This window comes from Jaculus jaculus, chromosome 5, assembly GCF_020740685.1.
Source record: "Jaculus jaculus isolate mJacJac1 chromosome 5, mJacJac1.mat.Y.cur, whole genome shotgun sequence".
Taxonomy (NCBI): Eukaryota; Metazoa; Chordata; class Mammalia; order Rodentia; family Dipodidae; genus Jaculus; species Jaculus jaculus.
Genome location: NC_059106.1, coordinates 173520108 through 173536285, shown reverse-complemented (window position 1 = coordinate 173536285; position 16178 = coordinate 173520108). Strand labels below are relative to the sequence as shown.

Here is a 16178-nt window from a genome sequence, read left to right as displayed (position 1 = left end):
AGAGCAACTGTGTGTAGAGGTTTCAGCACAGCATTCAATGCCAGCCCCCAACCTTAGGGAAGGTTAAGTGGCCTGCCTGGCACTGCACACACTATTGTCAGCTGAGCCCAGAGGACCCAGCTCAGTGCGGTCATGCTTCCCAGGACCAGAGCCACCTTCCTCCTCTCATTGTGTTCCTAGGCATAGGTGCAAAAGGCATTAGGGGAGCAGACAGAGCACAGGTCAGGTATGGTCACCAGTGCACTGTGCTTCCTGCTCAGGCAGGCTCTGGTGACCAGGGCTAGGAGCACATCGTACAGTGGGTGGAGGACAGATATTCAGGACAGAGTCAGATCCAGTGAAAGGGCCAGGTCTGCTCTTTGTCTTGCTGGCCACATGTTGGGGACAGGCTACCAGCTAGAGACACTGGGACGGAGGGGGTGCAGCTGAGTCCTGCTGATGATCACAGGGTCCCATACTCCTCAGACATCTCCAATAAATAATCTCATCTATGTGACCACCCCAGAAAGCAGCTCAAGTGAGAGCATTCCCACTTCTTTTTTTTTTTTAATTTTTTTTGTCCATTATTTATTTATTTATTTGAGAGTGACAGACACAGAGCGAAAGACAGATAGAGGGAGAGAGAGAGAATGGGTGCACCAGGACCTCCAGCCACTGCAAGCGAACTCCAGACGCGTGCGCCCCCTTGTGCATCTGGCTAACGTGGAACCTGGGGAATTGAGTCTTGAACCGGGGTCCTTAGGCTTCACAGGCAAGCGCTTAACCATTAAGCCATCTCTCCAGCCCCATTCCCACTTCTTAAGGTTGACAAGTCAATGGTAAGGATGTCATGGCAACCAATATGTTTTCAAAGTTTTCCTGAAATTGACTAGCCCCAAGAACTTGCACAAGCTAGTAAATATGATCACCATTGTATAAAATTGAAAAGATGGGATCTGCCCATCACAGCTACCCCCCCATGAAGCCAGGTGATGCGCGTGCTGGTCCCAGCCTTCGGGAAGACTAGCTTTAAGACTCTGGACTGGCCATTCTCTCCTGGGACCTTGGTGACCAGGGTAAACCCTGGGACATCAGCTCAGGGTTTTACCCTGCAGCCAGACTGGTCACCCTGTGGGTTAGAAGTCAGGTCCAGCCCTGGCCAGGGTTCACCCTTCCAAAGTGGTCTCAGAAAGCTGCTGTTGGCTCTTGAGGTGATCAACATGTCTTTTCTTCTCTCTCCAGCTAGAACCAGTGGGCCAGAAGACAACCTCCAATAACTTCACCTACAGCCGAACCAAACTCAAGTGTCCCTCAGCCGTGAGTACACACAAAATTCTTGCCTGCCTAGCGGGGTGGGTGCCTGAAGTGGGGCGGGACTTAAACACACAGTCACTCACTGTGCATTGTCACTCTCCCCTCTCCTTACTACACGGAGCAGGTGGGGAGGCTGGCAAGTGCTGGCCAGATACCTCGAACCAGCCACTCACTGCGGGAGGGTCTGGCATCCCGGCTTCCTCCCGCCTCCAGGAGCCCTCCCCTGACAGGCACGACAGTCAGGGTCTGGTGGTTTGGAGGTGATGATGAAGACACAGTATGTCTGCTTCGGGAGCTGAAGTTCCTTTTCCTCATCTGAACCCCTACCTGGCCCACCAACCATCAGATCCCCAGCCATCTTTCCCTTCAGCCCTCCCCTTCTGCTTTTCCATCCTCCTCCGCCTGCTGCTAGACACAGAATAGCCTTCCTGGAAAGAAACTCTAATCTTATCAAGGCTGTTAAGAATCCTTGTGCAATCCCAACGGACCAGAAGGGAGACCTACCTCTCCCTATGGCATACAGCACACTCCTGACAAGTGGATCCATGACCTAGATGAGCCACCCCTATCTGCCTGTGAAAACATCCATGTCCTTCCACCTTCAGAAGGTCCCCTCCCAGGGCTATAGTTCTGTCTAGTAGCTTGGCTGTCCCTGCACTTAGACACACCTTTTTTACTGTCTCTCTTTTTTTATTTATACCCATTTTCCTTCATGGCATGATTGTCTCTGTGCATCTCCCTACTGGGCATTGAGAGGTATCCTATAGGTGCTTGTCACAGCTCCTGGCTTGGGGCTTTGCCCAGCAGTCAGTCAGTGTAGAGTGGACAAGGGAAAATGAGAGGACCCTGGGAGGAAGATCCAGGTGACACCCCTCCCAGCCCTTCCTGCTCTGTGGTCCTTCCGCCTCGGTCTTCTTTGACCCTTGGGCATCCCTGGAATGGGATGCTGAGAAGAGCTGTCCAGTGGAGAGCTGAAGGACCCAGAGATGGAAGCTGTGCCAGCTCCCAAAGACTCTATCCCAACGGTCACCTCTCAGTCCCCAGTCTTTCAAGATCAAGTTTAAGAGGGAAATGATGGTAAGAAATCAAAGGGAGGTTATTGCTGGGTGTTGACCATTTGACAGCCCCACCCTCACACAGAAGCTATGGGTACAGTGTGAGTGACAGAGCTCCACAGTAGGGAAGCACTGGGGAGGTGCACCCCATCATTGCACTCTCTCGGGGACAGGTACTCGGGCAGGAGGACGGGTGGACGGAGCCCCTTAACCTCTGACCTTCATGCCTCTTCCATAGGAGAGCCCTTTCCTCTACACTCTTCAGAATAGTCTCCCAAGCCAGGCTGAAGTATCATCCAAGGCTCTCTACTGGGCAGTGCCAGTGACAGCAGTAGGTGGCCTGGTAGTTGGTGTCCTCGCCATGATGGTATGGACAGCCATAAGACACCGCCAGAAGGATGACCTTTCAGTGAGCATGAAAACTACCAGCTTCTAGGAGCCCTGGATGGATCTCCATGCAAACTCTCAGCCACTCCTCACAAAACCCTCAACTGCCACAGCCCTGGCACCACACCCAGCCGCACTTCCATACGTGGGGCCATCAGAAGCCTGCTTGCTCAGGGCCCAAGCTTCTTCTAGGTCTGTTCTCCTGGAACTGGCCGATTTCAATAAAGGCCGGGGCCTCCACTGAACAGCCGGTCTGTTCCCGACTCAGCCTGCTCACAAGCCCGTGCCCTCCACCTGCTGAGAGCACAGGTGTGGGAGCCAGAGCTGCCCGCATTGCCCGCGTCTTGTCTCAGAGCTTCCCGAGGGCCAAGGGCCTGAATCCAGGCTGCTCCTGTCCAGCTCCACCTCCACCCCAAGACATGCACACCCTCACTCACCAAAGCTGTGCTTTCAAAAAAGAGGAAAAGTCCCTGGTCACCCAGCGGCGGTGGCTGGAATCTGGAGCTGACTGGCCACTGCTCAACCCAACACATAGGTGTGTGTTCGGCACTTGTTCCGCTTTGTGTGCAGGACAATGGAGAGCCTTTGACGCCTCTCAGGCTGTGCTGGCTGAGAAACAAACTCTCTCAAAGGACAAGAGGCTCCATGACCAAGTGTAATTGAACACCGGGGCGTCTGTAGGTGTGTGCCTGAGATGTACGGCTGCTTTAGAGACTGTGCGAGGTAGCTCAGGAAAAGCTGCTCTGGAAGAGAGCGTGTCGTTTTGATAAAACATTTTGGAAGAAAAACATATGATTGAAAAATGAATATATCATGTCCTCAGCCTGACTTCCAAGGTGCTGATTTTAGGCAATAATGTCTATCTCTGCTTTAACAGGTATCTATGAGAAATCCAGATTGAAAATACAGGCTCAGTTGGCCTAGGGGAATGGCCAGAGCTGGGTGCCCCCATATATGTTGTCCCTTTTATTCTGCACAAAGCCCCAGGGAGGACACTTTGAAAATAGTGGTGGTGATGGGGCAACACAGCAAATGCTACTGAATTGTTGACTGTAAAATCAGTATTCTATGTGAATCTCAGCTCAATTACAACAAATGAGAATCCAGGACAGCCGTGTCTGTGATTGCAAACACCTGGAATGACAAGCTGGGCTAGAACCCCATATGTACCGAGCCCTCCACCCAATCAACTTCCCAGATGACACACCTGTAAAACTGGAATAAAACCACCTATTTTGCTTGTCTCACAGCATGTTTCAAGCTGGGTATGAAAGTTCTCTATTGCCCTACAGCATGGCACAAGTGAGAAGAGTCGACGTGTCCTGTGAAGGGTCAGGGCAGGGCCCAGGCTTCCAGGCAGGAGAGGCTGAGGGACGGGGGGCGGGGGCGGGGGCAGCAGTTGGGCAGCAATCCCAATGGATGGAGACCAGCTACTTTCCTCTCATAAAGGTTCATAATCTTATCTTTTTTTCCCACTTTGGAAAGACAGAAGAGAGGTACCACATTGAGTTTTGTGTTCTTCTGGACTCAATACAGAAAGAACTTTATGGGGCTGGAGAGGTGGCTTAGCAGTTAAGACACTTGCCTGAAAAGCCTAAGGACCCATGTTCAACTCTCCAGATCCCACATTAGCCAGACACACAAAGATGAGGCTAGTGCAAGGTCACACATGCCCACTAGATGGCGCAAGCGTCTGAAGTTTGATGGTAGTGGCTGAGGCCCAGGTGCACTAACTCTCTCTCTCTCTCTCTCTCTCCCCCCCATCTCTCTCTAAAATGTGATGGGTTACATTGAAAATACAGATGTGTTGAAGTATTGTATAAAATTAATCACCCAGGCTGGAGAGATGGCTTAGTGGTTAAGAGTTTGCCTGTGAAGCCTAAGGACCCCGGTTCGAGGCTCGATTCCCCATATCCCACATTAGCCAGATGCACAAGGGGGCACATGTGTCTGGAGTTTATTTGCAGTGGCTGGAGGCCCTGGCACACCCATTCTCTCTGTCTCTCTCTCTCTCTCGTTCTCTCACTCTCTCTCTCCCTCTTTCTCTCTCTGTCTATTGCTCTCAAATAAATAAAAATAAACACAAAAAAATTTAAAACTAATCACCCTCAGCCTCACAGATCCATACATAGGTCCAGATATTCAAAGATCCAAAATGCAAAACTCTTTGCTCCTACATGTTTTGCATAAGAGACACTGAACCCACATATGCTCTGGTATGCACCGTGTTCTTTCCTCTGAGAAAAAAAAAACAAAACAAAACATCAGTCTAGTTAGGACAACACCCCAAAGCGCGCCGTGAACAAAGCCGCTAAGTCCCAGGAAGCTATGCTCTGAGGTGCACCATACAGGGGCTTTAGAACTGCAAGAAGAAAGATTAATGTGGGTTAGCTTGAGTCGAAATCCTTCAGCAATCTTTTGGAACTTTAACTGAGCTCTGAAAGATGGAGACATGACCTTGAGAGGCGCAGGCCGGGGCCGGCGGGACTGGAAGTGCCATGCAGGTGGAGAAGGATGAGCATGGTGTGTCCTGGGGGTGACAGTGGAGACCATGAGCACCATGAGTGTGCGTCAGACAGAGGACATCACGGAAAAGACAAGGAGTTAGTGGTTTGCGGTTGTGGTGTGGCGATAGCAGGCTACCTCTCATTCGGGACTAAGTGTTGGAGCGCCTGCAACAGCCGCGCGCCTAATCATGAAAGTGCCTGTCCTCACTGTCACCTTCTTCGTAGAAAGGAAGAAACCGGACGCAAAAGAGGGAGCTGGCCAAGACCTAAGCTTTATAACACAATGAAAGATTCATCCCGGGTACAGAAAGAATTCCAAAACGGGAAAAAGACAACCAAGTTCAGGAGTAAATTGGGCCAAATCACAAAAGAATATTAAAAAATAATTTATGACTTGATGGTGCCACCATCCTATATGTGACCCATTGTGGCCAAAAATGTCACTATGCAATAGCACATGACTATATATGAGTATGTTTAGAAAGATTAAAGATAGAAAGAATTTAAAATAAGACAAGAACAGGACACTGAAAACAAATAAAAGCAGATTTATGAGAACTGGGAACCACAAAACTTCCAGAAGTGAAATATATTGTCATTAAAGAAAATAAACTTCCATGGCTGTGTTCAAACTGCAGAGTTGGTACTCTGTGACCAGCATTTTGTACGTGCAGCCCATATACCAGGCACCACTCTCAGCAGTCAGCCTGCATGACTCATTAATTCTCTTCAACAGCCCGATCAAGCCAACGCTAGCATTATCCTGCTGTTGCAGAGAGAGGTTCTATGGCCATTCCATCTAATTCTAAGAATTCAATGAGATTAAAAAAAAAAAAATGGGGCTAGAGAGATGGCTTAGTAGTTAAGCATTTGCCTGCAAAGCCAAAGGACCACAGTTCAATTCCCCAGGACCCACGTAACCCAGATGCACAAAGTGGCACATGGATCTGGAGTTCATTTGAGGTAGCTAGAGGGCCCTGGTGCGCCCATTCTCTCTCTCTCTCTCTCTCTCTCTCTCTCTCTCTCTTTCTCTCTCTTTCTCTCTCTCTCAAATAAATTTAAAGCATTTAACTTTCAACAATTAGCAGTCCCCCTTCCCATATCAGCAATTATTTCAATATGATTCAAAGGTTTTATAAAATATCAAACTAAAAATACACAGGTAGGCATGGTGGCACACACCTCTAATCCCAGCACTCAGGAGGCTGAGGTAGGAAGATCACTGTGAGTTTAAAGCCAGCCTAGGCTAGAGCGAGACCCTAACCTCATAAATAAAATCTAAAATACATAGTTATAATAATGATAACAAGTATTCAGTTTACTAAAATATATTTGGCAACCTGTAGTTTATAAAGCACTTTAATAAGTTCTCATTTAGTCCATATCACAAACTTGTAAGATGTACAGTATAATAAGAAAATGTGAATTTGGGGAGATGGCTTATCAGTCAAAGGTACTTGCTTACAAAGCCTACTGGCCTGGGTTCAATTCCCCAGTAACCATGTAAAGCCAGATGTACAATATGGCACATGTGTCTAGAGTTTGTCTACAGTATTAAGAGGCCCTAGCATGCCCAACTTATTTCTCTCTCTCTCACACCCCTCCCCCCCCTCACACACACACACAAATATTTAATAAAATTTATCTCAGACTTGGAAAGAAATGACCACCTGTCCTGTCCTGTTTACCATGCTCATCTAAGAAATATTTAATTGTCTAGGATGTGCCTGGGTTCAATTTTACTATTTACTGTTTGATTAGGGTCTGATCATGTGAGGTTCATTAACTTGTAGATTTCTGACTATTAAAATGTGAGGGTTTCACTATCCCACGTGATACATTTTGTATTTATTAGCAAAATCATTGTAGTCAGGGTTCAGCAAGGGACCCACTCAAGTGTATCCCACCTCCCGGCACAACAGCACTAGAAGCTTGTTCCATCGCTCTAGCAACTGGCTCCCAACCTGCCCAGAGCCTCTCCCACCTCCTGGGAATGCCAGGAGTTCGCCCCATAGGACTTGGCCTGAGTCAGCCAGCAAGGGAGACATTCCTGTTAGAACAGTTTCAAACAATGCCAGGCAAAGGCACAGTGAAGAAAGTGAGAGACAAGAGAGGAAATGGAGCCGTCCCCTAAATATATCCCACACAAATGGTGCTTTAGTCCTGCTCAGTTCAGATCTGGACTATAGGTGACCCGGTGGCTAAGGAAACAAGGAGACAAAGAACGCGGATCCTGAGTTATCAGCAATGACCTTGTTTCTCTAACTATTAAAATGGGAAGATGCTTGCAGAGAAGAAGGCTACTTAGGGGCTAAATGAGAAGTTGTGGGTGAAATGGACCTGGTAACTATTATTCTGTCTTGGGTGCAGAAGCCTGGGCTGGTTAAAGCACATCGGCCACCAGCTCGCCGCAGCCACCGTCACTGCTGCCCATCCCGAATCGCCACACACTTGCAACCTATGCTTAGAACTGGCCCTGACTGCTGCCAACAAAAGCCCAGCCTTGTTCTTGTTCAGTGCCTCCAGCAGGATCCTCTGTTGTGTGAACAGCTGGGGCAATGACCCTGGGCTCCACCCTGAGGGCGGGCAGGGCAGTCACAAAGCAAGCCTGTGTGAGTGCTATTAAAATTCAATTTGGACTCATTTGATGTCCCAAAAGGCCAATGAAAGAGGTGGGTGGTACAGCCTCCATGTGCTAACATGTTGTGTGGCGAAGCTCAGAGTCCAGGAACAAAGTGAGGGCAGGCTCCCCCACTCCCAAGTCCCCCGAGGGAGCCCTCTCTGCCCACCTTGCCAGGGGACTTGGTAATACAACCATTCAGTCTGCTATGAGGGTAACTATTTCTAGATTTGATTTCCAAGGTGGCAATGAGCCTGGAGGTTGGCTGCCAGCTGGATCAAGTCCTCCAAGCTGCCCTCAATGGGCCTATCCCATTCTGGCCTAGACCTAAGGTGGACTACATAATTAATAGGGCCCAGTACAAAATTCAAATGGGCCTTGGTAAATAATGATGAAGAAATTTAAAAACAGCAACAGCAGAGTGTTACCCCAAGCCGAGACCCTTCTGAGCTGACTTGCAGGCCACACACCCTGACTAGACCATTTAGAGCCATTGGAGCACCTTTGCCTCCTGTGTGTGGTCACCTGAGAAGTACTGGCCACCCAGAAAAGAAGGTGCCCAGCTTGGCAGGACTGCAGGGTAGCTGGTTTTTTTCCACTTGCCGGGAAAAACAGCTCCAAGCATATCTCCTGGGACACTAAGGATCAATAATAACATCATTATATATGGAAACTCAATTTTGACCTTTCTTTTCCGGTTCTATTTTGGTAATCCTATTATACACCAGGACACAGGACCAGGCTCTCCATGGATCTGAAGTCCCCTAGACACACAAGGAAATCAAAGCAGTTTCCTGAGTGGTTCCCAGGGTAGCTCTGCTTCCCGAGGACATCATAGACGCTCTGAAACCAACCCCACGGGCGTCTCTCCTAACTCAGACCCACTGTGGCCATTTGAAGAGTGGGGAGGTCCTGAGGGGTGCTGCGAGCTCTGCCTGGCACGGAGGCGGCTCTCGGGCAGTGGCTGCTGGTGCTCCTCATATGGAGTGCATCAGTTTCATGTGGTCATTGCTTCTACTGTTTTGTCAAACGTGTATTGATTCAGTGCCATTGCCCTTTGCCTCACTTCATATTGATCCTGCTCCCATCACGTGGCCCAGTATGAGTTCCATTCCTACTCACAGGCTCGCCAAGAGGACCTTAGGATCTGCCTGCCTCAGGGATCCCCACTTTTCCATTATGTACCTGCCCAGCAAGTATGATTAACAAATGCACCCTAATGTAGAGATATTTACAAATGTTTCGTTTTGTGAGGTAGGGTCTTACTCTAGCTCAGGCTGACCTGAAACTCACAGTGATCCTCCTACCTCAGCTTCCCAAGTACTGGGATTATAGGCGTGAGCGACCACACTCAGCTTATTTATTTATAATTTTTTATATCTATGCATACTGTATAGATCTCAAAAAGTCACAAAAATAGAATTGTTTAAAGTTATATGAAATAAGCATTTGGCACTTGCTAAAATAATCCTTTGTGGGGAGAGCATTTTGATAGAGTAGGTTTCATGATTTTTTTTCAATCTTAATTTTAAACATCATTACTTTCTTTTCTAAACTTAACTTCAAATATTGTCATAGCTGAAAAGATTCTTTACAAAGATGGATGCCACCAATTGCAAGAGGCTCTTGGTACAATTCTCAATCCAACTATACAAAAATTTAAGATGTCACTATAAATTAGTCTTTTTCTTAATAGTCATTTTGAAAGGAAGGAGTTGGGGTAAGCTAATTGGAAGGTGTCTCATTGTAAAAGATTCAAATTCCACTGTTATTCTTCATTTTGAATATATTTTATTTTTGTGCTGGTGATTAAACCTGAGGCCCCATACTTGCTAAGCAAGATCTCTACCACTAAGCTATATCTTCAACCCTTACCGTTCCTCCCCACTTTTGGTTTTCTGATTTTTTAGGGTTTTTTTTTTTTTTTTGGTTGGTTGTTTTTCAAGATAAAGTCCCATTCTCTCCCACTTTTTAAAAGAAAATTTTATTGGGGTTGGAGAGATGGCTTAGCAGTTAAGGTGCTTGCCTGCGAAGCCTAAGGATTCAAGTTCGATTCCCCAGTACTCATGTAAGCCAAATGCACAAGGTGGCACATGTGTCTAGAGTTCATCTTCAGTACCTAGAGACCCTGGCATGCCCATTCTCTCTATCTGCCACTTTCCCTCTCTCTCTCTCTCTCAAAACAAATTTTTGAAATATTTAGAAAATATTTATTAGCAAGCAGAGAAAGAAGAGAGACAGACAGAATGGGTGTGTCAGGGCTTCTAGCCGCTGCAAAAGAATTCCAGATGCATGTGCCACTTTGTGCATCTGGCTTTTCATGGGTACTGAGGTGTTGAACGCAAGTCGTTAGGCTTTACAGGCAAGTGCCTTATCTACTAAGCAGTCTCTCTCCATCCCCCTTCCCCACATTTTATAATCTGTTTGACTTTCAATGAGTTGTCCAGGCTGGCCTTGAACTCACTCTGTAGCCCAGGCAGATCTTGAATTTATAATCTTCCTGCCTCAGCCTCCTGAGCAGCTGGGAATATAGGCCTGCATAACCAAATCTGATCATTTGGGAAATTTCTAAAACAGGCTTTATAAATTTTCTTCTGAGTTTGGTTACAATGTACACAGTTACATGCTTTTAGTCAGAACTCACAGGTTTTAATCACAGAGCAGCAACATTTTTAAACATCTACTCCAACTTTTGTTCTCAGAAATCATCTTTGAGGCTGGAGATATAGCTTAACTGGTACGGGGCTAACTAGTACCCACAAAGCCTGGATTTGATCCCCAGCATGGTACAAACCAAGTGAGGCTCCATGCCTGTAACCCCAGCACTGGAGAGGTGGAGACAGAAGAATCAGAAATTCAAGGTCATCTTTAGCTATAGAATGAGTTTAAGACCAGCCTGGGATACATGAGACCCATCTCAAACCAAAAATAAGGTATTAAATATGTAAATAAACAGTACATTTAAAAAACAAACACCCTCATACTGCAACTTTTTTTTACCGAGGTAAGGTCTCTCTGTAGCCCAGGCTGACCTGGATTTGCTATGTCATCTCAGGGTGGCCTCAAACCCTCAAACTCACAGCAATCCTCCTACTTCTGTCTCCCTAGTGCTAGAATTAAAGATGTGTGCCACCACGCCAGCCAAATTACAACTATTTAGGGTTTTTGTTGTTGTTTTGTTTTGTTTTTTGAGAAAGAAAGAAAGAAAGAGCTAGATAGAGAAGATGGGTGTACCAGGGCCTCCAGCTTCTGCAAATAACTCCAGATGTGTGTGCCACCTTGTGCATCTGGCTTACTTGGGTCCTGGGAAAATGGAACCTGGTCTTTCAGCTTTGCAGGCAAGTGCCTTAACTGCTGTGGTCATTTGATTCAGGTGTCCCCCATAAACGCAGGTGTTCTAAATGCTAGGTTCCCAGCTGATGGAGATTTGGGAATTAATGCCTCTTGGAGGCAGTGTGTTGTTGGGGGCAGGCTTATGGGTATTATAGCCAGTTTCCCCTTGCCAGTGTTTGGCACATTCTCCTGTTCCTGTTGTCCACCTGATGTTGGCCCAGAGGCCAACCTCTGCGCATGCCATCATTTTCCCCAGCCATCATAGAGCTTCCCCTCGAGCCTGTAAACCAAAATAAACCTCTTTTACCCACAACCTGCTCTTGGTTGGGTGATTTCTACCAGCAATGCGAACCTGACTACAACACCCACTAAGCCATCTCTCCAGCCCTAGACTGCAACTTGTATAAAGCAGGGTTTCCTCTCCTTTCCTGAGGAGGGTGGTCACTGAGGGGATGGGGGGGCTTGTTGTATATCACTGAACACCAGCTGTGCTCAGAGCAGAGTGAAGCACTGTGGAGCAAGCCAGCCACTGACTTGAATGCAGATTCATCTTTAAGCTAGAAAGCTCATGCAAGAACCTGGCCAGAACCCCTCAGGGTGACTCCTCATCTCATTACAAAGTGGCCTAAGAATTCTCATGATTATAGTCAAAAGTCTTGTGCGTCACCACGTGGGTGACGACAACCCATCATCCATCAGGCATTTGCAGTAGTGTGACAGTAAATGATACAGCAAAATAATCTCATTTATGTTACTTGTTTTCTTACCCAGGAATCTTCCTTCACAACATGCGCATGCGTGTACACACACACACACACACACACACACACACACACTCACCAACGTTCCTCTAGGGCTGAGCTCACACCTACCTGCAGGATGAAGCAAGTAGCTTCTTAGAGGATATCTAAAAGGCAGTCAGAGAAACGTTACCCAGAGGTCTTCTCACCCTACTTAAAGCAGGAACGTTCAACAGCAGAATACGTCTATAATTTCTCCAAAGCATTATTTTGGTTTTGGTTTGGTGCTGGAAAGTGACCTCAGGATCTCCCACATGACAAACAAATGCTCTACCACAGAGTAACACACCACTTACAAAGTTTAATTTAAAAATTTTCTACTGAGAGAAAATTCACTGGCACATTTTTTTTCCTTAATGGAACACATGCTCAGAGAGCAATTCTATGACTATTTCATAGCTGAAACAATCCAGTACATACTCCAGGCTGAGACATGGGTTTTTGAGACCTTTATTTGAGTCAGCTGTATCATGCTTTATAATTTGTTCTGCCTTTTTTATTTTTGAGAGAGAAAAAGAGGCACAGAGAGAGAGAGAGAGAATGGGAGCACCAAAGTCTTCAGTCTCTGCAAACCAACTCCAGACACATGCACCCCCTTGTGGCACCTGTGTGACATTGCATGCTTGCATCACTGTGCATCTGGCTACATGGGACCTGGAGATTTGAACCTAAGTTCTTAGGCTTCACAGGCAAGCGCCTTAACCACTAAGCCATCTCTCCAGCCCTGTTCTACCTTTTGGCCTCATTATTCATGCACCTTCCAACAGTGTGTACCATTATGTGATTTTCCTTATTTTATTTAGTCATGAGTGTATGTGATCCCTTACCACTGCTACAGAGAAACTGAGAGGCTGGGGAGATGGCTCAGCGGATAAAGCACTTGTTATGAAAGCATGAGGAGCAGAGTTTGGACCTGTCAAAACCCATGTACACACCAGATGAAGCTGGCAGCCCAGCACTTGGGAGGCAGAGACAAGGGACCCTAGAACCAGCTGGCTAGCTAGACTCACCAAACTGGAGAGGCCTGGGGTCAAGTGTCAACGTCTGGCCTCCATACACAGACACATACAACCATGAATACACATACATATACACATGCAAAAAGTAGAAGTAAATGAATATTTAAAAAAATGGAACCTAGGGTAGGGGAGATGGCTCAGCAGTTAAAGGCACTTGCTTGCAAAACCTGAAGGCCCAGGTTAAATTCCCCAGTACCCACACAGATGCATACAGTGGCACATGTAACTGGAGTCTGTTTGCAGTGGCAAGAGGCCCTGGTACATCAATGCTCTACGCTATCTCTTTCTTGCTCTCCCTCCCTCTCTCTGTCTTGCAAATAAGTAAAAATATTTAGAGGGCTAGAGATGTTATTTAGTGGTTAAGGTGCTTACCTGTGAAGCCTAAGGACCCATGTTTGACTCTCCAGATCCCACATAAGCCAGAAGCACCAAGGTGAGGCACGTGCAAGATTGCACATGCCCACTAGATGGCACAAGCATCTGGAGTTTGAGTGCAGTGGCTGAGGCCCTGATGTGCTCGCTCATGCTCTCTCCCTCTCTCTCTCTCTCTCCCTCTCTCTCTCTCTCTCTCTCTCTCCCCTTCCCTAAAATATTTTGAGACAGTAACAGAATTGATTAAATTACCTACTAAAGGAATAATAAAAAGGTAGCTACAATATCCTTTCTGGTAACAAATTTGAACAGTTAAAAACTATAAATTATTAAAACATAAGTGAATTAAAAATAATTCATACATACTAAACATATATAACCCTGCGTCTGTCTTTAAAATGATTTCATTATCATAAGCACTTACATGAAACAATTCTAGGCTCAGATTATTTCATTATTAAATTTTATGCAAAAACTTCTAATCAAAACTGAGGATGACTGTGATTGTTTGAATTTATGTCCTCAGATAGACACAATTTTTTTTTTGGAGGTAGGGTCTCACTCTAGCCCAGGCTGGCCTGGAATTCACTATGGAGTCTCAGGGTGGCCTCGAACTCATGGTGATCCTCCTACCTCTGCCTCCCGAGTGCTGGGATTAAAGGCGTGCGCCACCACGCCCGGCTAATAAATAAATATTTTTTTTAATTTTTTTTGTTCATTTTTATTTATTTATTTGAGAGCGACAGAGAGAGAGAGAGAGAGAGAGAGGCAAATAGAGAGAGAGAGAGAATGGGCGTGCCAGGGCCTCCAGCCACTGCAAACGAACTCCAGATGCGTGCGCCCCCTTGTGCATCTGGCTAACATGGGTCCTGGGGAATCGAGCCTTGAACCGGAGTCCTCAGGCTTCACAGGCAAGCGCTTAACTGCTAAGCCATCTCTCCAGCCCTAAATAAATATTTTTTTAAAAAAAAAAAAACCAACTCTCTAGGTAATTCTGATAGATGCCCAAGTACAGGAGCCCACAGGAGGCCATAGTGGATCTCTGGCCATCAAAGATCTTTCCACAACACAGGGGCCACAAGCAGAGGAGGGGAGAAGAGCCCAGCTTAGGGTGAGGACACACGTAAGACAATGACAGACCCAGAGGGACCACGGAGTCTGCCTACCTCAGTCTGTCCCTGTTTCCTGCCCACTTGGGCAACAAGATGGGCAGAGTGTGGCTGCTGCTCAGAGGAAAGGTGGGATCTCCACAGTCGCCAACCTTTTATTCTGCATGTCAACAAACTGTCACATTGGTGGGAACAGCCAACCCCAATAGGCAAAATGTCAAATACTGGTGAAAGCATATTAGTCTTTGGTGACAGCCAATTTTTAATAAGGCATAGGAAAAACCTGGAAGGAAACACCAGAGCAGAGGTGAAAGGGGTGGGGTGGGGTCTTAAAGTCCACTGTCTCGTCTCCTCCAGGCATCTGAGCCTTCTTCCAACCTACTCCCAACGAGGGGACGGTCAGGGGCCGGGTGTGGGAGACAGGAAGTGTCATGGGTGGGCAACTGATTGGCCCAGAGTTAGACTGTGTTCCAGGAGATGTCAACCTGGATCCAACTAAGATCAAGAAGGTTTGGAAAACTGTCACTTTTATCTGGAAATGTACATCATAGATGTGCTTACTTAAGGCACTGTTAAATCTCAGATCAAAAGCACCTGTTGAGTTTTATTTGCCATCCTTGCTGAGCACAGACTCTTCCGGAAACACCCAGAAGCATCCTGCATAGCAGTACTCTGCACAAGGTCAGCTCAAGGAGCAGCTCCTCACCACATGCCAGGGTCTGGGGCTGAGACTCCATTGCCAGAGTGCTTGCCTAGCGTGCACGAAGCCCTGGGTTCTGTCCCCAGTTCCAGGTATGGTGGCGCATGCCTGTGACTCTAACACTCAGGAAGTGGAGGTGGGATACTAGGAAGTTCAAGGTCATCCTCAGCTATGTGATAAGTTCAAGGCCAACCTGGGATACATGAGACACTGTCAAAAAAATAAAAGAAAGGAAGGGAGAAAGAACAAAAGGAAGGAGAGAGAGAGAGAAAGGAAGGAAGGAAGGGAGGGAGGGAGGGAGGGAGGAAAAAAGAAAGAGAAAGAACGGAATCATAGTGGGAGCACCCTCGGCCTCACACTATGGTGCACTGACCTGCTTCCCTGACCCCACTGTGGTGGTTTGATTCAGGTGTTCTGAATGCTAGGTTCCCAGCTGATGGAGATTTGGGGATTAACGCCTCCTGGAGGCAGTGTATTATTGAGGGCAGGTTTACAGGTGGTATAGCCAGCTCCCCCTTGCTAGTGTTTGGTATACTTTCCTGTTGCTATTGTTCACCTGATGCTGGCCAGGGGGTGATATCCACTCTCTGCTCATGCCATTGTTTTCCCTGCCATCATGGAGCCTACCCCTCAAACCTGTAAGCCAAAATAAACCTCTTTTTCCCACAAGCTGCTCTGGGTTGGGTGAATTCTACCAGCAATGCGAACCTGACCGCAACACCCACAGACCTTCCTGTCTTGGACATTCTCTGCTCCGTGCGGCTCTTCATATCAGGCTATATTCTTGGTCTCTTTCTTGCTCAGGACCCTCCTTCCCCTGCCTTTTTTTTTTTTTTTTTTTTTTTTTACTTCAAGATAGGGTCTCACTCTACCCCAGGCTAACCTGAACTCACTCGGTAGCTCCAGGCTGACCTCGAACTCATATTGATCTTCCCACCTGTGCCTCCTGTGTGCTAGGATTAAAGGCGTGTGCCACCATGCCT

The 16178-nt window shown here is 47.0% G+C and overlaps 1 protein-coding gene across 1 annotated transcript in view; it reads left to right on the top strand.

The window, feature by feature from the left end:
* Plb1 (phospholipase B1) overlaps nt 1–3565 on the top strand; it is a 99060-nt gene extending 95495 nt beyond the window's left edge. Inside the window, exons 53-54 of the mRNA XM_045149225.1 lie at nt 1222–1296; nt 2587–3565. Of these exons, the coding sequence (XP_045005160.1) occupies nt 1222–1296; nt 2587–2784 (273 nt within the window). The 3' untranslated portion in view covers nt 2785–3565. The remainder of the gene's footprint in view (nt 1–1221; nt 1297–2586) is intronic.
* The last annotated feature ends 12613 nt before the right edge of the window (nt 3566–16178 follow it).